Source organism: Mustela nivalis (assembly GCF_964662115.1).
Source record: "Mustela nivalis genome assembly, chromosome: 8".
Classification (NCBI taxonomy): Eukaryota; Metazoa; Chordata; class Mammalia; order Carnivora; family Mustelidae; genus Mustela; species Mustela nivalis.
The window spans coordinates 60,338,048-60,360,855 of NC_139027.1; the positions used below are offsets into that span (position 1 = coordinate 60,338,048).

The window sequence follows — 22,808 nt, forward strand, 5'->3', positions numbered from 1 at the left end:
GGAACTTAAGTTATTATTGCTATAATAATAGGCAATTCTCCCATTATACTTACTCTATTATATTTCTCTTCCTTCCATTATGGTTGATTACTGCATATATTCATAAACTTTTTATACGAACAGTTTCAAAAAATTTTTTTTTAAGATTTTATTTATTTATTTGACAGACACAGATCACAGTAGGCAGAGAGGCAGGCAGAAAGAGGAGGAAGCAGGCCCCTTGCTGAGCAGAGAACCTGATGTGGGGCTCGATCTCAGGACCTGGGATCATGACCTGAGCTGAAGGCAGAGGCTTTAACCCACTGAGAACCCAGGTGCCCCAGTTTCAAATTTTTGATAATGATTTTGTGTCTTGGGGCGCCTGAGTGGCTCAGCTGGTTAGGCATCTTCCTTCCACTCAGGTCATGATCCCCGGGTCCTGGGATCGAGCCCTACATCAGGTTCCCTGCTCAGAGGGGAGTCTGCTTTTATACCTTTCTCCCCAACATTCCCCTTGCTCTTGTGCTCTCTCACTCTCTCTGTCAAATAAATAAAATCTTTAAAAAAAAGGGATTGTGTGTCCCGAGACCTTATGTCTTAAGATTGGTTGTGGTGATTTTTCAATACTTTTTTTACTTTCTGTATTTAATATTATATATTTATACATCACTGTCATTTGAGTAAGTTAAAGAGGCACTTTCTGTTTCAGAACAAAAGGAAATTTTGAAAAAAGTTTACACATTTTAGTAGATTTAAAGTTTTTATTTTGTTCAGAGCAAGACTAGGACAATAGTCCTAGGAGAATAATGATAAATGTATCATTACAGAATAGCTAGAAATAGTAGAGAATTCTTTATTGAAACTTTATCAAATTGATAACTTCTAGTATGGCCTGTTAAAGGTTTTAGCATTTTGCCCTAGCAAGAATTTGAAGCAATTTAGTAAGGGAATAATTAAAAATTGTGGCATAATCTGTGAGACAGTTTGCAAAAACTTAAACTATCTATAAAAGATTAACTATATAAAATAACTATATTTTAAGGGTTAATTTAATTGGGTCTTTCTGTGGTTTGTTACTTACCACTTCTGAATCTACTACAAATTTAGAATAATCGGGAATTTTTACATTTTGAGGTTTTTTTTTTGTTTTTTTTTTTTTTTAAATTTGAGTACTGGGGGTTAGGGAAGGAAAAAATGAAACAAGGGAGACAAACCATAAGAGATTCTTAATCTCACAAAACAAACTGAGGGATGGGGGGTGGGGATATGGGGGCTGGGTGATGGATATTGAGGAGGGTATGTGCTATGGTGAGTGCTGTGAAATGGGTAAGCCTGATGATGCACAGACCTGTACCCCTGGGGCAAATAATACATTATGTGTTAATAAAAAAAATTTGAGCACCAAATAAAATTAATTTCAAAGCATCGGGGTTGCTTAGTTTCTTACAGTCTTACCTTAGTCTTTTTTCCTCCGATGTGTAGAGTAAGTTTTTGAGGTCAGTTCGCTCATCTGAGATACATACATCCATATGCACAATATATACACATACACACAGAGTTTCCTCATGGTAATTGCATTGTTTGCTGCTCTTTTCATTGTATCAGAATTCTTGTATTGGAATCCAAGGAGATGACAAATGGATTTGAAATTGATAGAAAAATTATTCGTAAATATTTGAAAAATGCTGATCTTTGTAATTAAATGTAAGTTCAAATAATGTAATAGCATTTTTATTTATTGGATAATTCCCATTATGTTTAGTAATGCATTATATTGACCAGAGTGTGTAGTAACATTTGGGAAGAAATACAGCAGTTCTTTTTCTGGTAATTTATTCTGTAAATACATGTACATAAAGATGTTCACTACAGCATTGACCATGCTAGCAGAAAAGGAATGTCACTGTAAGACTACTTCAATAAATTTTGGGAAATTCATTTATCCTTTGTAGCCATGAGAAGGACCGAAGGTGCTGTTTTATGTTCATGTGGAACAGTATGTAAGAAAGAGTTTTACTAAGCATTGCATAGGTAATAGATCTTTTATTGATCTAAAATTGATCGTTTATTGATGCAGTATTGCAACATGTATTTAAACTGTTATAAAAAGAGGATGCACATGTATGTGTATAACATATACATGCAGTTTGTGCTTATGAATGCGTGGAGCTATTTTGAAAAATACACAAATTTTAATAGGTTTATTTGTGGGTATACGATCTAGGATAGATGGAAGACTTCCTTTTCATTGTCTATGTTTATGTAAACTTTGAAACTTTTACATTTATTAGTTTTTCAGTAAATACAGAGACTAGTATATAAAGTTAAGGTAAATATTTCGACATTTAAGTGACTTTCCACCATTGAAATTTACCTATTCCAGTTTGACTTGGTTACCTTTATATTTGCCTCTACACACCCTTTCAATGTAAAATGTTTTAGTCATAGGACATCAAAAAATCCCTTCAGAATCCTTGCACTATACTGGATTATATTGTTAAATGCTTCAGATTTGAAGGATGCTTGTGTAAATGCATGTAAATTACTGATATAATATATTTTTTTAAGATTTTATTTATTTATTTGACAGATCACAAGTAGGCAGAGAGACAGGCAGAGAGAGCGGGGGAAGCAGGCTCCCTGCTGTGAGCAGAGACCCCGATGCGGGTCTCAATCCCAGGACCCTGAGATCATGAGCTGAGCTGAAAGCAGAGGCTTAACCCACTGAGCCACCCAGGCACCCATGATAAAATAATTTTATCTTAATATGGAGCTAAGTTATTTGGGGTCGATCTTTGTATCAATGGCAAAAGTCAGATTCTCTAGGATTTAGTAGGATTTGAATGTCATCTGATTCAGATGTGCTTTATACACATAATTGTCAGATTCTTAAAAGGATTAGTGTTGACTAATTTTAGAAGCACTGACCTACACTCTAATGCTTATTAGCTTCTGCATGTATACTTGTATACACATTTAGATTACTGCTTTGTGAGACATTACATACTACTAGTATGTGAAGTTATGACTGCTTGAGTTAGAATCTGGGCACTGTAATACCCTTCTCTGTTACATCTTAGAGATTTGAATTCTTTGCTTCCTGCCTTAAGAGTTCTTAACATGAGCTGTGTTCTTTTTATGTGTTGTTGGGTGTCTTCATGTATGCCTTTGTGATCCATTCATATTTAAGAAAGATGACAAGGTAAGTGGCCTGGGTATTGTTGACTGTTGTGAAATATTTTTTTATTAGAGGTCTCTCAAGTGGGACTCCTGTTTGGAAACATTTTCTAGGGTAGTAATGGTAAAACAACTTGTACTTTTCTCATTAAAAAGTCACTACTAGGCTTTCTGCCTGTGCGACTTCTAAAAGAGAGTGAAAAGGGATACCAGTATCTGTGGTTAAAAGCTATGGTTTTATGTATTTTTTACCCAAGGGAGAGCCCTGGCGGCTGGGTAGAATAAATAAGTTGGGTGTTCCTGTTTTTCTGACTGATGGCTGACAAATACAATTATTAAGAGTATCCAGGGAAAACCTTTGTTTTTATTTCCATATCTCCTGCTGTCCATCAGATCTAGGTCTCTGAGTCTGGTATCTTCCCCAGTTACAGTGCGAAGGTTGACTTACTCCTCTGCAGCTCACTCACAAAGTACTCTGAGCTACATCCTTCTCCACTTGTACGTTTTAAAATGCATTCCTTTCATTTTAGTCTTTCAGAGGTTTGTTGAAATCTAGTATCTATTCCTAATTTTCATTTTCTTTGTGGGTTTGTTTCTTTTCATTCTAAAATACAGTGATTGATTCTCTTCTGTGGAAGATGAGGGAATTCTCATTATTTATCTTTTCTCATTTCTGCTTCCCTGTTTTTACTGTATTTGTATTTTATTAAATTATATGTTTTAAATTCTACAATACAACCGTAATTTCTACACAGTTGTTTAGTGCTAATTTTGTATTTAGGTCTATAACTCACCACCAGTCCTTTTTCCTCATTTCTGTTTCTCTCATTCCAGAATTAATGGATATTTATTCATGTGGATTTCATTGAGTAGCCTTTGTTTTCCTAAAGAGAAATTTGTGAATGTTCTATGATGGGTTACTATATACTTGATGTATCTGTTTTCTTTGTATTTGAAGTGTTTGAATGATGGATACTAAAGCCACTCTTATTTCCTCTCAAAACTTTGTAGTAGACATGATTAGTAGTTTGAAGATTGGGATGATGCCTTTTAACACTTATATTTACTTTTTCTCTTATTTTCTTCATTAATTCTTTTATTGTGATATAAATATATGTTAACATAAAATTTACGATTTTAACCATTAGTAACTATACAGTTCAATGCCATAAATACATTTAGTGTAGTGTATACGTCTCCAAAGTCTGTATCAAAAACTTTGACACTATGTGCAACAAAAACTCTATACTCATTAAACAATAAATTAATTTTTCCCTCCTACAAGCTCTTGGTTTCCTGTGTTCTACATTCTGTCTGTATGAATATGTCTCTTCTGGGTATTTCAGTTAAGTAGAATCATAAAATATTTGTCTGACTTGTTAGACACAGTGCTTTTGGAGGTTATCCCTGTTACCACCTATATAAAAATTTTCTTTTTATGGCCAAATAGTCCATGGCTTATATATACCGCATTTAGTGTATTCATTCCTTTCTTTCTTATTTTCTTTCTTTATTTCCTTCCTTCCTTCCTTCCTTCCTTCCTTCCTTCCTTCCTTCCTTCCTTCCTTCCTTCCTATTTTTTTATTTGAGAAAGAGAAAGAGTGTGAGAGGGACAGAGGGAGAGAATCTCAAAGCAGCTCAGTCCCACAACCCATGCACTCATGACCAGAGCTGAAACCAGGAGTCAGATGCTCAGCTGATCAAACCACGTAAGCACTGTAAGGGCCTACTTAGCCAGAGTGACTTTATCTCGGTTAAACAGCCATTTTGTTGTTTGTGTAGTAAAACTTAAATTGACCCCCGCTATACACACACACACACACACACACACACGTCAGGTGGAGATAATAGAGCACAAATGCAAGGATGAGTTAGGCCAAGTGGAGACATCCAAGCAGTAAAGCACACATATTATCTCCCTAACCACCAAAGAATGTAAACCCCGCCTTTTGGGTGCCAATTCTGACCAGAGTGATAGGCTAGTTCAGAACAGCTACTATAGGGTAAATTGTAATTCAATTGGCCACCAGCATGTGACCTAATATGACTATGCAACTTTCTCTGTTTGTTACAATCTCATTGGCCACCTGTATGTGGCCAGGCTCGACCACCTGGCCTTTGCTCTATAAAAGCTAGTCTATGAGGCTGGGAGTGGTTGCTCTCTCCATAAGAGACGGGCCCAACCAGTTGGTTTGATTCTCGATGCCTGCGCGAAATAAAGATTTGCTTGACCTTCACTTTGTATCAGTCTTGCTCCTTTGATAACACAAACCAACAGGCACCCCTAGTGTTTTTGGTTTTGTGTGTGGTTTGTTTTTTGTTTTTTTTTTTTAACCCCTAGTGTTTTCATTTCTACATTCTAATTACTCTTGTTTTCTTGCAGGCTTCACAGCTTTCTTTTTGAAGATTGTTTTGGCTTTTAGAACTCCTTGCAAGTCCCTATGAATTTGAGGATTGGCTTTTTCATTCTCCATTTTCCAGAAAGGCCCTTAGAATTTTGAAGGGATTGTTTTGAATCTATAGATCTCTTTGGGGTAGTATTAACATATTAACCATGTTAAGTCTTCCTATCCATGAACATGGATGTCTTCCCATTTTTTGAACCCTTAATTTCCTTGAGCAGTGTTTTGTAGTTTTCAGTATATAAGTATTTTACATCCTTTTTTTTTTTTTTTAAGATTTTATTTATTTGAGAGAAAGAGAATATGAGTGGGGGTAGGAACAAAGGGAGAGGGAGAGAGGCAGACTCCTTGCTGAGCATGGAGCCCAACATAGGGCTTAATCCTGAGGATCATGCCTGGAGTGGTAGTCAGATGCTTAACTAACTGAGCCACTCAGGCACCCCTCACTCTTGTTAGATTAATTTTTAAGTACAGTTAATCCTTGAATAACACAGGTTTGAACTCCCTAGGTCCACATACATACAGATTTTTTTTTAGAAGTACAGTATAGTACTGTAAGTATTTTCTCAACAATTTTCTTAACATTTCCTTTATTATAAGAGTATGGTATATATTATATATAAACAAAAAATTTGTGTTAACTTTATGTTATAGGTATTCTGCTTTAGATTATTGATTTATATTCTTTGTTTATATGATTTTATATGATTTATATTCTTTACATTTATATAAATATATATATTTATATTCTTTTTTTTTTAAAGATTTTATTTATTTATTTGATAGAGATCACAAGTAGGCAGAGAGGCAGGCAGAGAGAGAGGGAGGAAAGCAGGCTCCCCGCCGAGCAGAGAACCCGACATGGGGCTCGATCCCAGGACCCTAAGATCATGACCTGAGCCGAAGGCAGAGGCTTAACCCACTGAGCCACCCAGGTGCTCATATATATTTATATTCTTAACAGTCAGCAGTAGGCAGTGTTAGTTATGTTTTTGGAAGTCAGGGTTATATCCAGTTTTTTGACTGCACAGGAGATCTGTGCTTCAAACCTCTGTGTTGTTCAAGTTGTATTTTATTCTTATTCTTTATTCTTATTCTTACTGTATTTTATTCTTCGTATGCTATTGTAAATGGAATAGCTATCTAAAATTCCTTGTCAGGTAATTAATTGTGGATACATGGAAACATACCTGAATTTTGTTGATCTATACTCTTACACTGTCTACTTGATTTTTAGCTCTACTAGCTTTTTATATATAGCTTTTTCTCTATATAGGATTGTGTCATTTTTGAGCAGTTTTACATCATTTCTAATTTGGGTCCATTAAATGTTTTGTGAGGGGGTGGAGTCCAATAACTATGGCTAGAATTTCAGTATAGTGTTGAATAACAATGATAAATATGAACATTCTTATCTTGTTCCTCATCCTAGGGGGAAATCAGTTATTTATCATTGGGTATGTTGTTAGCTGTGGGTTTTTCATAAATATCCTTTATCACGTTAAGGAGTTTACCCTCTATTCTTAGTGTTCCAAGAGTTTCTATTACGAAAGGGTTTTGGATTTTGTCACATTGTTTTTCTGCATCAATTAAGATGCCCATGTGGCTTTTTTCCATTGATTAATACATTTTAGAGTAATTCTCCTTTTGAACCACACTTGCATTCCTGGGATAAGTCTTACGTGGTCATAGTGAATAATCCTTTTGGTATGATCTTGGATTTGATTTGCTAATAGTTGCTGGAGAACTCTTTGTCATTTATAAGATACTGCTTAGTAATTTTCTATTCCTTTTTTTTTTTTAATATTTTATTTATTTATTTGACACAGAGAGAGAGATCACAGGTAGGCAGAGAGGCAGGCAGAGAGAGAGAGGCAGAAGCAGGCTCCCAGCCGATCAGAGAGCCCGATGCAGGGCTTGATCTCAGGACCCTGAGATCATGACCTGGGCCGAAGGCAGAGGCTTAATTAACCCACTGAGCTACCCAGGTGCCCCGTAATTTTCTGTTCTTATGAAGACTTGGGCCTCATAGAACGAGTTAAGAAGTATTTACTTCAGTTTTTTGGGGAGGATTTGAGAAGGCTTGGTGTTAATTTTTTTATTAAAAAATTTGTTAGAATTCCCCAGGTAAGCCATGCATTTTAGTACTTTGTTGAGAGGTTTTTGATTACCGATTCAATCTCTTATTATAGGTCTGTTGATCTTTCCTTCTTGAGTCAATGTAGTTAGTTTGAAAAGAATTTGTCCCTATCTTCTAGGTTACCTGATTTTTTTGGTGTACTGTTGTTTGTAGCATTCTGTTAATTTTTTTTTTTTTATCTGTAAGTTTGATAGTAATATCTCACTTGCATTTCTGATTTATGTCTTTGCACTCTTTCTTTCAGGCTAGCTAAATGTTTATCTTTTAGAAGAACCAGCTATTGGTTTTGTTAATTTTCTCAGTTATTTTTCTAATCTGTATTTTATTTATGTGTCAGTGCTCTGATCTGTTCTTTGAGCTTTGGTTTATTTTTTTTTTAAGATTATATTTATTTAATTGACAGAGATCACAAGTAGGCAGAGAGGCAGGCAGAGAGAGGAAGGGAAGCAGGCTCCCTGCTGAGCAGAGAGCCTGACATGGGGCTCAGTCCCAGGACCCTGGGATCATGACCTGAGCCGAAGGCAGAGGCTTTAACCCACTGAGCCACCCAGGCACCCTACGCTTTGAGTTATAAAGTGTGTTTATAATTGTTATATCTCCTTGTTGTATGGAATATTTTGTTAATAATTATATCACTCTGTTAATCTTTTTTTTTAAAAAAAACTTAACTGTAAAAGGAAACCACATTAGTTTTACCCTCTAAACCATTTTTAAGTTCTAATAATGACTAGAACCATATTGTTGTATAACAGATCTCTAAAGCTTTCTCATCTTCCAGAACTGTACTTGGATAATAGAAGGGCACCTGGCTGGCAAAGCATGCGACTCTTGATCTTGGGGTTATGAGTTTGAGCGCCACGTTGGGCATAGAGTTTACTTAAAAATTAAGCAAAGAAAACAAAAAAACATAAGTTATTGAACAACGACAACAATTCCCCTGTTCCCCTTACTCAGAGCTACTGATGGCCACCATTCTACTTTTTGTATCGTTTTGACTATTCTATATATTTCTCATTCGTGGAATCCTATAGTATTTGTCCTGCTGTGACTGGCTTATCTCACTCAGCATAATGTCCGCATGGTTCATCTATTTTGTAGCGTGTGACAGGATTTCCACTCTTGAAAGGTTGAATGTAGTAGTATATATATGCTGTAGTATATATATGCCACAGTCATTTGTCAATGGACATTTACTTTGCTTTCATCTTTGACTGTTGTGAATAATGGTCCAATGAATATAGGTATTGCAAGTATCTCTTTGAAACTACACTTTTATTTACTTAATTTATGTCTATATGTATGCAATCTCTATACCTCCTGTGGGGCTCGAATTCACAACTTAAGATTAGTAGTTGTATCCTCTTCTGACTGAACCTGCCAGGCATCCCTGAAATCCTGCCTTTTTTTTTTTTTTAAGATTTTAATTATTTATTTGACAGAGATCACAAGTAGGCAGAGAGGCAAGCAGAGAGACGGGGGAAGCAGGCTCCCTGCTGAGCAGAGAGCCCAATATGGGGCTCTATCCCAGGACCCTGAGATAATGACCTGAGACAAAGGCAGAGGCTTAACCCACTGAGTCACCCAGGGACCCCTGAAATCCTGCTTTTAATTCTTTTGGTTATATACTCAGAAATGGGTTTATTAGGTAATGTGATAAGTCTCTCTTTTTCTAGTAGACTTTTAAAATTTTAAAGTCTACCTTACTTGAATTTAGTATAGTGAGCCCAGCTCTCTTTTGCTTATTATTTGCACAGAATATTTTTTTAATCCTTTAACTTTTAGCCTGTTTGTTGTGTTTTGGATATACTTTGAGTCTCTTGTAGAACACATAGAGTTGTATCATGTTTTTAAAATTTTTTCTACCAATCTGTCTTTGATTGCAGAGTTTAAGCCGTGTGTGTGTGTGTGTATAAAATTTTGTTTTCAGAAAGACTGTGCATGCATGAATTGGGGGGAGGGGCAGAGCGAGAGGGACAAGCAGATTCTGTATTAAGCACATAGCTTGATGTGGGGCTTGATCTCACAACCCTGAGATCATGACCTGAGACAACATCAAGATTGAATGCCTAACCAACTGAGCCACCCAGGTACTCCTAAAATATTTATATTTAAAGTAATTCCTCAAAGAGTGATTTATTTCTGCCATTTTCCTATTTCTTTTGTATATGTCTTACAGTGTTGTTGTCCGTCATTTCTATTATGGCCTTTTATTTTTGTTTGTAGTTTGGATTTCCTTTCTCATTTCTTTTTTCCATATATTCTATAGATAATTTGTGCTTAACACAGAAATTACATTTAACATCTTAAGACTTACTGTCTAATTTAAATTTGTCAACTTAAATAGTATGCAAAAATTATACTCCTGTATAGCTCCTTCTCATTTTAGTTATTCATACAACAGATTTCAGCTTAATATATTGTGTGCCCAGTTATGTAGATTAATAATTCTTGGGGTGCCTGGTTGGCTCAGTCTTTAAGCGTTCACCTTCAGCTCAGGTCCTGATGGTCCTGGAATTGAGCCAACCTCTCTGCTCAGTGGGAGGCCTGCTTTGCCCTCTCCCACTCCCCCTACTTGTGTTCCCTCTCTTGCTATGTCTGTCTCTGTCAAATAAAAAAAAAACAACTTTAAAAAAATAATAATTCTTTTGCCTTTGTGAAATCATATAGCAGATAAAAGGTGGAGTTAGAAATGAAAACGATGCTAGCTTTTAATTGTCTATGTATTTATCAGAGGTCTTTAGTCACTGTCTCGCTTCTTTTCATTTCATTCTGAAGGACTTCCTTTAGTATTTCTGGCAGGGCAGGTCTAGTCGTAGTGAATTCCTTTAGCTTTTATTTATCTGGGAATGTATTAATTCCTTCCTCATAGGGAGTGTTTTTCCTGTTACAAAATTTTCAATGGAAAGTTTTTTTCTTTCAGTCTTTGAGTAGGTCATCGTATTTCCTCTGGTTCCCAAGGTTTTTGTTTTTAAAAGATTTTATTTATTTATTTTTCACTGAGAGCACAAGCACAGGGAGCAGCAGGCTCCCCACTGAGCAAGGAGCCCAGTGTGGGTCTCGATCCCAGGATCCCAAGGTTTTTTATTACAATTTCTAAAGATCCCTTGTGGGTTGCTTATCTCTGTTTTCAGGATTATTTTACCGTCTTTGGCTGTTAAAGGTTTGATTATAATAAGGTTGGTCCTAGGGCTCCTTGAGTTTATCCTACTTGGATTTGTAGATTCATGTATTCCAAAGTTGAAAGTTTTCAACCATTTTTTCTTCATCTTTACTTTGTATACCTTTCTCTTCTGGGATTCCTATGAGTGTGTTGGTAGGTTTGATGGTTCCCACAAGTCCCTTAGAATCCATTTTCTTTTCTTTCTTTCTTTATTTTTATTTTATTTTATTTTTTTACTTTATTTTATTTTAAGATTTTATTTATTTATTTGACAGAGATTACAAATAGGTAGAGAGGCAGGCAGAGAGAAAGGAGGAAGCAGGCTCCCGGCTGAGCAGAGAGCCCAATGTGGGGCTCAATCCCAGGACCCTGGGATCATGACCTGAGTGGAAGGCAGAGGCTTTCACCCACTGAGCCACCCAGGCACCCCATTTGCTTTTCTTTATTGTTTCTTTCCTGTTCCTTAAACTCAGTAATTTCAGTTTCCATAATTTCAAGTTTGCTCTTTTCTTCTGCTTACTCAGATATGCTGTTGAGCCTTACCTAGTGTATTTTCATTCCATTTCTTTTACTTCTCAGCTTCTGATTTCTTATAGCTCCTTTTTAGAATTTGTTTTTTGATGATTGTCTCATTTTGGTCAGGCACTGTTTTCATATGTTTGTCCTTTTCTTCCTTTAAGTCTTAGATCATTTTTTAAAAGATTTTATTTATTTATAAAATCTTTAAAAGATCACAAGTAGGTGGAGAGGCAGGCAGAGAGGAGGAAGCAAGCTACCTGCTGAGCAGAGAGCCTGATGTGGGGCTTGATCCTAGGACTCTGGGATCATGACCTGAGCTGAAAGCAGAGGCTTTAACCCACTGAGCCACCCAGGCGCCCCTAAGTCTTGGAGCATCTTTAAGATAACTGTTTTAGGATTGTTGAGAGAGCCTGATAAATGGGCTTTCTTAGGTATATATCCGTTGATTTATTTTTCATTTAAGTGGGCCACACTTTACTGTTTCTTCTTATACCTTGTTTGTGTGTATGTTTTAATTGGGTTGAAATAATGGCAGCCTGAGTCTGTCTTCTTATCAATCAAAGGTAGCAGTCTGCAGTTGGAATGGAGAAATTTTGGACACATTTATTAGGAGGACAAGATTATTATTTTTTTCAAGTTGTAATTTAAAACCCAGTTAGTTAACATACAGTGTAATATTAGTTTCAGGTGTACAATTTAGTGATTTAACACTTCCATACACTACCTGGTGCTCATCACAAGCACTGTCCTTAGTCCCCATCAACTATTTAACCCATCCCCCCATCTGCCACCCAGGTGCCCCTGAAGTGCTATAATTTTAAAAATTTTTAATTTTTTATTTTCTGAATTTGCTTTCATGCTGTACAACTCTAAAAGAGCTTTATATTTTTATAGGACTATAGGACTACAGGATTACATAATTATCTCTCAAGGGTTTTGTCACTTAAAAACAGTAAGGTATTTGATTATGAAAATTCAATCTGTTATGGATATTCTTTCTATTGATCGATGTGATAGCAAGGCAGAAATTTATTCCATATTGTGTATTTGTTACATTCTAATTAGGAAGAGTTTAATAGTTACCTGTTTGCAAAAAGCGAAGGTATAAACTGTTAGTATAATCTGTGATGTTAATCAGTGCTGTATTAAAACTAATATTCTTAGTCAAGACTTATAAAAACAATAAATTGTAATTGAGAATTTCCTTTATCTCAAATGATGTAAATAGTTTATAAAAAGTCACTGAACATGGAGGAATTTCTCCAAAGTTATTTTATTACTTTTATTTCATCTTCTGTTTCAAATTTCAGTTGTGCATATTTACCCTAATAGGGGATATAGCAGAAGAGATTTCATATGATTTATGCCTAAAAAATACAAAAGTCAGTGTTTTAGTATAGAAAAATGTACACTTTCTGTTACGAGTTTTTATGTATAGGAGAGAAGTTGGATACCTCAGGTTTTTACTTTTGGAAGCCTCAGTTTGGTAATTACTAAACTATTCGTTTATTGTATCTTGATTTCATGGTTTGTAGCTTCATGACTACAGAAGACATTTACATCTCGTTGTAATATGTAATAGTCACATCTTTGTAAATGTTTTACTTTCCCTCATATTTGTTACTCTAATTAGTATAAGAAAGGAGACTGTTTCTAGGTTTATTACCATGTAGACCTTTATTTTAAGGGAGTTGCTGTTGCGTACCTTAGTAAAATGAACATGTTATATGGATACTTCATAACCATTAATATGAGAAATGTACTGTTAAAATAATGCTTTGGTTTTCTCTTATAATTGGAATTTATTTTATTTGTAACTGCTTATGTTTTAATATACTATTTAACTTGTTTTTACTTTAATGATAAATAAATTTAATTGGAATCTTATTTATACTTGGATTCCAGAAACTGTTTTGATTGTGGGCTTCCCTCTTGTGGTTGGAAAAGTAATCTTGTGGTTGTTTGAATAAGATAAAGTTATGCTTTTTTTTTTTAAGTTATGCTTAAGTGGAATTTTACTTTTACAACTTAATGTACTGCCATTTATGACAGTTGGTAATTAGCATTTTCCCAACATATTAAAAAATAAATTACTGTTTCAGCTACTTTTTAACTGTAGAACTTTTGGCATCAGGTTATTTATTTATGTAATGTAATTGTTTTTGATTATTGTCTCTACTTTTATTTTCTAGTTGAAACATTGTAGTCGGTATATACATGACTTATTTCCTTCACTCATCAAGAATTTGGATCCAGTACCGCTTAGACATCTCCTTAATTTGGTCTCAGCTCTTGAGCCAAGTGTTCATACTGAGCAGGTAAGATGTTCAAACCATGATGTCAGGTTTTTTGTTTGTTTGTTTGTTTGTTTGTTTTTTTAAGTGAAATTTATTTGCCATTCAGGTAACTTAATTTGTAGGTTATTACTAGCATTTCATTTAGGCAAAAGGATATTAAATTTGTTATTAAATGTTAATTTCAACCTCTTTTTTTTTTCCAAGACATTATACTTGGCATCGATGTTAATTAAAGCATTATGGAATAATGCACTAGCAGCTAAGGCTCAGCTGTCTAAACAGAGTTCTTTTGCATCTTTATTAAATACTAATCTCCCCATTGGAAATAAGAAAGGTTAGTAAACTGTAATGTATTTTTTTTTAAGTCAGTTTTTTAAACTTTATCATTCTAATTTGAAGTAGTTGCTGTTCAGTATTAACTTCAAAGTAAATTTGAGATGGGAGCTATAGTATTTGTGAAAGGGTTAATAAATTGGGGTTAGCTAATTTTCTGGTTTACCTTTCAAGTAAAGAATAGTAATGAAGTTGCAGTAGTTATTAGAATTTTCTCTCATTAGTGTTTTTCCCTTGGGCTGGGGGTAGACAACTATTTCATAACAGCTTTGGAACTTTTGGTTAGAAAATAAACAACATGCTTTGTTTTAGAAATAATTTTGAGAGCAGAATATGATGGTGCAATATCTCTGTGTGTTTCCTAATTCAAAAGTTGTCTATCACTTTAGGTGTTTTATGTGTGGTTTTATATGTGTAACTTCATAGGGCTTTCGAAAACCTTACCAACTTTGCCCCATTTTTTGTCTCCTGGCATCATATACTAGGCTTTTCTTAGGATTTTCTAGCCAGACACCCACAACTATTACTATAGGTGTTAGGGACGTCAATTATTTCAGGTTTCTCTGCCTGTACCTTATTGATAATGCAGTAATAGTAAGAGCAATTGATACTCCATTCCAAAGAAGCTCAGTCACTTAGAAAAACCCTCCTCTTTTTTCATTTTCCTTCAGAGGAAGAAGAGCTCAGAAGAGCAGCTCCATCACCTTGTAAGTTGAGCCTTAGAAATGCATGGCAAGATGACGTGTAGTTTAGATTTCATGATCATCTAGAGTTAATTTTCTATATTTGTTTCAAAGCCATGAAATTTTTCTTGAGCACATATAAACCCTTAACTGGTTTTCGATCTTACTTTCAATTGAGGTCATGTTTATCCTCTTTAGAAATAATTGGCGAATGTTAATGATTTCCAGATGATATTTTTGGCTATTTAGAGTAAAGCTTTTGTAAATAAAAGAATCAAAGGATTATGTCATTATACTAAATATATGTTAATACAAATTAGGAGTAAAAACAAAAAAAATCTATTTAATATAGGGTCACCTGCAGCTAGTCCTCAAAGCAGTGATAACAGTGATACCCATCAGAGTGGAGGCAGTGACATTGAAATGGATGAGCAACTTATTAATAGAACGAAACATGTGCAACAACGACTTTCAGACACAGAGGTATGAAAACAGTTTTCCTCCACTTTAACAAGATTTTTGGATTTTGGGGTTTCTTCTATGAATATCCTTTGAACTGGGAATATAAACATGTTTCATGTTCAGGCCTTTCCTTTAAATAGTTATTATTGAGATTATTTAAATTTGTGTTTGTGTTTTTAATTCTTTTTATATTGTTTAAAGGAATATGTCAAGATTGTGGCAGCCTTTTAAAAAGTACAGTGTGTGGGGCGCCTGGGTGGCTCAGTGGGTTAAAGCCTCTGCCTTCGGCTCAGGTCATGATCCCAGGGTCCTGGGATCGAGCCCCGCATCGGGCTCTCTGCTTAGCAGGGAGCCTGCTTCCTCCTCTCTCTCTCTGCCTGCTTCTCTGCCTACTTGTGATCTCTGTCTGTCAAATAAATCAATAAAATCTTTAAAAAAAAAAAAAAGTACAGTGTGCTAATATCAGTTACTTTTTTCTTGCTAGTTTAAAAATTTATTTAAATCTGCTTTTTTTCTCAATACAGGAATCCATGCAGGGAAGTTCTGATGAAACTGCCAACAGTGGTGAAGATGGAAGCAGTGGTCCTGGTAGCAGTAGTGGGCATAGTGATGGATCTAGCAATGAGGTGAATTCTAGCCATGCAAGCCAGTCAGCTGGGAGCCCTGGCAGTGAGGTACAGTCAGAAGACATTGCAGATATTGAAGCCCTTAAAGAAGAAGATGAAGACGATGATCATGGTCATAATCCTCCTAAAAGCAGTTGTGGTACAGATCTTCGGAACAGAAAGTTAGAAAGTCAAACAGGCATTTGTTTAGGGGATTCCCAAGGCCCATCAGAAAGAAGTGGGACAAGCAATGGAACAGGAAAGGACCTGGTTTTTAACACTGAATCAATGCCTTCAGTAGATAATCGTATACGAATGCTAGATGCCTGTTCACACTCTGAAGACCCAGAACATGATATTTCAGGGGAAATGAATGCTGCTCATATAGCACAAGCATCTCAGGAATCTTGTATTACACGCACTGGGGACTTTCTTGGGGAGACTATTGGGAATGAATTATTTAATTGTCGGCAGTTTATTGGTCCACAGCATCACCACCACCACCACCACCATCATCACCACCATGATGGGTAAGTTTCCTCAAAAAATAGATTATGTTGGAGCGCTTGGCTGGCTCAGTTGGTAAAGCATGTGACTCTTGATCTCAGCGTTGTGAGTTCAAGCCCCATGTAGTGATTACCTTAAAAATACCAACCCCGCCCCGGCCAAAAAAGAGCTTATTTCCTTTAGGGAAGCAGTTACTGCTTATATTCATTCAATTGTAATATATTCTAGATTAGTGTTGATAGGAGTATAATGTAAATTCAGATGCATGCTACAAGCATGCAATTGTTAATTTGCTTCTGAGCACATTTTAAAAAGCAAAATGGAATAGGTGACATTAATTTTCATTATAAATTTTATTTAAATCAGTAATTTCTAAAATCTCTCCACATGTAATCAGTGTAAAAACAAAGATATTTTTCTTTTGTAATAAGGTGTCAGTATTTTGTGTATGTTTTACTTTTGCATCTCTGTTTAGACCAGCTACTTTTCTGTGTGTGCAATGACCACATGTGGCTAGTGGCTATCATATTGGACAACATAGATCTAGATCTTTAGCTACATGTAAAACTCCTAAAAGCAGATAAAGCAGATAAAAGATTGCTTGCGGAAGCTTCCATTAAAGTATGGTAATAAAAAGGGAAATTTTACATACATCCTAATTTTAGGGTATTAGTAAGGACAAAGCCTCAGCATAAAGCTTTTTGATTGTATGTGAAATATACTTGTAATTAAAAGTAAGTGATTCTATTGCTAGATATTAAAGATATTGGGCAGAGTACTTAATTTTCTGTCATTTTTTTCATCTATAAAATAGGAGCAATAGTACTTACCTTTTGGGCTTCAGTGTAAATGTTTTATGGGCTAATGTGATTGGCACATAATGAGAGCTCAATAAATGTTAGCTACTATAGTCATTATAAGTAGTAATATTTGAACTGATGATGATAAAATTAAGTATGTTGTTTATCAGGATGAGTTTTTTTAGACCTGATGATTTGCCAGGCTTTTCAGAAATTAGTATGCTTGTTTGGAAGAACTACATATATGTGTGCGTGCGTGTGTGTGTGTGTATGAAATAGAAAATAGACTAGCAATGTATATATTACTACTTATTTTCTTTGCCATTATTTCTTATTACTAACCCATGTGAGTTAGATGCTGTCTCTCAATCCAAAATTGACATTTTGGGTCAGATAATTCTGTGTTTTGAATTTACAACAGTGTGAATGAATTGTAGGAGTTTAGCATCATCTCTAGTCTCTCTCTCTCTCTCTAAATGCCAGTAGCATCTCCCAAGTTGTAATAACCAAAAATATCTCTTAAAAATGTTTTCCAGTGTTCCCCCCTGGGGACCAGAATCACCTGTGATTGAGAATCAGTGGTTTATAGTCTGATATTATACATAAACAAAATACAAAGTTTTTCCCAGGACAACTCATAAGGAAGATAAGCTATTAGTTTGTAAAACTGAGGTGAAATGTATTCATTTTGGCACATTGCAGTTAAGTTTTCATACCCACAGCAGTTGCCTACTTCATAAGACCTGGAATGATTTAATTTTTCCATTTTAACACTATTCATATTCTCTGTGTATGGTACCACTTGTGAATCTCTAAATTAATCCTGACCTTTTCTCCTTCAATGTTATTTTTCATCTTTTTTGTTTGCCATCCTTAAAGTGCCCGGTATGGTATGTTTCATAAGTGAGTGCTGAGGTGCCTGGGTGGCTCAGTGAGTTGGGCATCCAACTCTTGACTTGAGCTTGGGTTATGATTTCAGAGTTGTGAGGATCAAGCCTGGTGTTGGGCTTTGGGCTCAGTGGGGAGTCTGCCGTAGATTCTCTCTGTCCCCCCTGCTCTGCCCAGCCTTCTGCTTGCACACATGTGTGCTCCCTCAAAGAAATCTGGGGCAGGAGGGGGTGTGGGGGAAGGCGAGGCTTAGTGCTTACGCACAAGCAGGGGGAGCAGTAGAGGGAGAGGGAGAAGCAGGCTCTCTGTTGAGCAGGGAGCCCAATGCAGGCCTTGATTCCAGGACCCGGGAATCATGTCCTGAGCCGAAGGCAGATGCTTAACCACTGAGCGAACCGGGTGCCCCAATAGTAGTTGACTGTTTTAACAGGTGTTTGTATTGTATAAAATTCTCCTGGTTAATAACCACATTCAGATTGCAGCCTTACATTGAAGTATTTTCCCGTTAGTAATCTCATTCAATCCTATAGTTGTATGAATAAATATAAATAAATTTTAAGCTTTTACATTGTGATTTGAGTTGATGAAGTAATTATGTAATGGTGAGTTTACTGATCTTTTCTAAAGTTTCTCTTTGAGTTTGTTTTAGTGAAGTGTGTTGATGGGTCAGCCAATATGTGGGTATACTGTATAATATACAGTTCTTACAAGTGTGGACTTTTAGTTTTCATAAAGCTCACAATATTCCATATAGTTACAAAACAAATGTGGATTTGTTCTTGACTGTGATGTAACTTGTGCCTGAATAGTTTGAGAATTTTTGTGATTCCCAAAGTGTGCTTACCTTGGTCCTCTCCTCTGTGTTATAGGCATATGGTTGATGATATGTTAAGTGCAGATGATGTCAGTTGCAGTAGCTCCCAGGTCAGTGCAAAATCAGAAAAAAATATGGCTGATTTTGATGGTGAAGAATCTGGGTGTGAAGAAGAACTAGTTCAGATTAATTCACATGCAGAGCTAACATCTCATCTCCAACAACATCTTCCCAATTTAGCATCTATTTACCATGAACATCTTAGTCAAGGTAAGATTCTGTAGTAAGTAAAATATATTACTTGCTTTAAAACAGAGGAACAATTTATATTCTTAAAAGAACTCAACATTTAGTGTTATGATACTTAAATATTTTTGCCAGAGAACTTTCATATGGTTAGTTTTTATTCCTAGGGAATGAAATTATTATGAATACTTCATCATGAGTATAAAGGTTGCATTTCCATCAAGAGATATTTAGCTAGGAAAGGGAATATATAATAATATATGTAAAATTATAACTGTGATTTAGAAAATAAATGGCTGTATTAAGTGTATTTAGAAATTTTAAGAGCTAAATTGAGATTACACAAGGTCATGCATTGTATGAGTCCATTTATGTAAAAATGTCTAGCATGGTCAGATTTGTGGAGAATAGAAAGTGGATTAGTCATTGCATGTGGCTAGGGAGGGTTGGGGGAAAATAAGAGGAGAGGTAACTGCTAAAGGGCAAGGTGTTCCATCTGAATTGATGGAGATGTTTAAAAAAACATGTTCTAAGCACTTCACATCAACCTAAAAAAAGTAATAGGATATGACCATACTTGGAAGAATGGAGGTTAGAAGAGTTAATAATAGGAGGAGGAGAGGGAGACAAATTAAGAGGGAAATACAGTTTTAAAATTAGCAATTTAAAGGTCTAGCTTCCTGAAACTCATAGATCGTTGTGTGTCAGTATACTTACAAAAAAAAAAAAAAAAAGGTGTATACATTAAAATAATTAAAATAAAGGTCCGACCTCATACTTTTTAAAGGTTTTTTTAAGGTACTATAAGCACTAGCTAGCTTAGGAATTGGGTTTTGGGGTGTCAGTACATTACAGACTAAGTAAACCTGATGGGTTCGGTTTATGCAAAGCACCATGATCAAATTTGGAGATACAACTTGTGGACTTTGGCAGCAATTTACTAATTTCAAATGTTACTTGTGCATAATATAGGTAAGGGCACCTTGCCTTTTTTTTTAAATTGTTACTGTGGTTTTTTTGAGAAATGAATAGGTTAAGATTGAGGTCATTTGAATTTTATATTATATTTACTAAATTTTCACCATTCTGTTTTTATTGTTTTTTTACTGTTATTTAGTATTATGTGTATATTTTAGTATATGAAGTTAGAAATTGAGCAAAATTATTACATAATAATATTAATGCTCTCCAAGTCTACGTGGTATTGCCGTGTATTTAATACTGCAAAGAACTGTTTCAACAGAGTAAAATAATTCACTTTAAAAATGGGTGGGAGGTGGCTGGGGGGTTAGTCAGTTGAGTGTCTGACTTGGTTTCACTCAGGTCATGATCTCAGGCTTATGAGATCAAGCCCCATGTTGGGCTCTGTGGAATCTGCTTTAAGATTTTTACCCCTGTTCCTCTCCCCACTCCTGCGTGTGCTCACTCTCCTTTTTTCTTTATTTTTTTTTAAACATTTTTTTTTAAAAGATTTTATTTATTTATCAGAGAGAGAGAGGGAGAGAGCAAGCACAGACAGACAGAGTGGTAGGCAGAGGCAGAGGGAGAAGCAGGCTCCCTGCCGAGCAAGGAGCCCGATGTGGGACTCGATCCCAGGACACTGGGATCATGACCTGAGCCGAAGGCAGCTGCTTAACCAACTGAGCCACCCAGGCGTCCTCTCCTTCTTTCAAATAAATAAAATCTTTAAATAAAAATGGACAAATAGAATTTTGTATAGTTAAAAGAAGATACCAGAAAATGGTTAGCAAATACATAAAAATGATGCTTAGTATCTCTAGTTACCTGGGAAATGCAAATTAATGCCACAGTAAAATACTACTATACACCTACTCGAATGTGTAAAATTAGAAACTAATCATCTTAAATGATACTAAAGATGTAGAGCAACTAGAACTCTCCCTTGCTGTTGAGGAGTATGAAATAATATAGCCAATTTGGAGAACTATTTTACCAGTTTCTTGTAAAGTTGAACTTGTATCCCTCCATATGACCCAGCAATTCCTATTCTCAGTATTTACCTAAGAAATGAAAGCATATATAAATAAAAAGATTTGTACATTGAATGTTCATACCTGTTTTACTCATAAGAACCTCAACTGAGATTAACTGGTAGATTAGCAAATTATAGTATATTCACATAGTATACTACTACTCATCAGTAAAAAGGAAGAACTACTAATACATACAGCACAGTGGGTGAATATAAAAAAAAAAATCTTCTAAGCAAATAAAGGTAAAAAGGAGTAGTACATACTGTATATCACTTATATGTAGTTTTGGAATGTTCAAAAGTAATTTATAATGGTTGAAATCTGCTTAATGATTACTGAAGATTTGGTTATGGGAAATGATTATAAAAGGTCACAAGGAGACTTTTTGGGGTGCTATAAATGTTCTATGTCTTTCTTATGTGTTTATATAATTAATTTAAAAATAAATACCAAAACAAAACCCCCAAAAGGTAAGGTAAGCCAAAATCTGGGAGAAATACTTACAAATTGTTTATCTAATAAAGGCCTTGAATTCAGAATATGTAAGAACTTTTGCCACTCAGTAGTAATTTAGCAAATAATGTATACAAATGACTGATAGCACCTGAAAAGAAGGTAAACATCATTAGTCACTTGGGAGTTGCAAATTTAAAAACCTTAATGAGATTCTACTGTGCATCTATTAGAATGGCTAAAATTAAAAAGTGCAGACCATGCCCATGTGATGTGGGGATATGGATGAACAGTAACTGGTACTCTAATCGACTATTGGTGGGCATATAAAATGGCATAACCATTTTGGAAACCTGTCTGGTAATTTCTTGAAATGTTAAACACACATTTACCCTGTGAATCACCAGCTTCAGATTACCAAAGAGAGAGGAAAGCATGTATCCATACAGAGACTTGTTATGCAGACATTTATGGCAGCATTATTCATATTAGCCAGAGACTAGAAACTCCCACGTCTGTTAACTGTTGAATATATTGAAATGAAGCATATTCACATAGTAGAATATTATTTTGTAATTAAAACACACTAGTGATATGTGCTTTCACATGGATGTACCTCAGATATTTTGCTTAAGTGAACAAACTCAGACATAAGACTGTACATATATTGTATGATTCCATTTGCATAAAATTTCTAGAAAATGCTAATTTATGGGGTTGGAAAATGGATTAGGGCTGAGGAGTGGGATAGGAATTAATTGTAATTAGGTATGAGAGAATGTTTTAGGGTGGTGAAATGTTTTAAACCTTATGGTGATGGTTGCACAATTCTTATTTTAGTGAAATCAATGTATATGTACCATTCAGTAGGGAAATTTAATGGTTGTTTAAAAAGACTAGCATTTTTGCTTAGGAAAGCTAATGAGAATTTATTTAACCTGGTGCTTGGAGTCTGAATTATTATATTAGAATCTTCGATTGTTATGGGTAAATAATCTCCAGTAAATTTTTTTTTAATAGAGAGATATAAAATACTATATAATTTAGAAGAACATTCCTTGGCTATAGAGTTATTTCAGGAAAATTATCTTTATGCTTCATTTGGGTTTCAAGCATTTATATGCTGTCTCTTGACATGCAAAAAATAATTATACTTTTAGAAATAGTGAAGAGACCATGAGAGGAAAGCTCTTTCCTTAACTTTAGTTTAATCAGACTGAAATAACACTATGCCATTGACAAAGCAACTGTTGTGTTAACCTCGTTATACTTAGGATTTGTTGATGTTATGAATGCTGTATTCACAATTTCTGCCTATTGTATTCCTCTAGAATGTGTTATATTTTGCC

At 35.2% G+C, this 22,808-nt stretch overlaps 1 protein-coding gene across 9 annotated transcripts in view; it reads left to right on the forward strand.

The window, feature by feature from the left end:
* USP34 (ubiquitin specific peptidase 34) overlaps window positions 1-22,808 on the forward strand; it is a 256,932-nt gene that overhangs the window by 97,333 nt on the left and 136,791 nt on the right. For 5 of the 9 annotated variants that reach the window (XM_082746608.1, XM_082746609.1, XM_082746604.1 and 2 more), the window contains 6 exons: window positions 13,570-13,695; window positions 13,879-14,008; window positions 14,679-14,714; window positions 15,043-15,173; window positions 15,677-16,287; window positions 18,822-19,036. In XM_082746608.1, the coding sequence (XP_082602734.1) occupies window positions 13,570-13,695; window positions 13,879-14,008; window positions 14,679-14,714; window positions 15,043-15,173; window positions 15,677-16,287; window positions 18,822-19,036 (1,249 nt within the window). The remainder of the gene's footprint in view (window positions 1-13,569; window positions 13,696-13,878; window positions 14,009-14,678; window positions 14,715-15,042; window positions 15,174-15,676; window positions 16,288-18,821; window positions 19,037-22,808) is intronic. The other 4 variants (XM_082746605.1, XM_082746612.1, XM_082746607.1 and 1 more) reach the window with 1 other exon arrangement.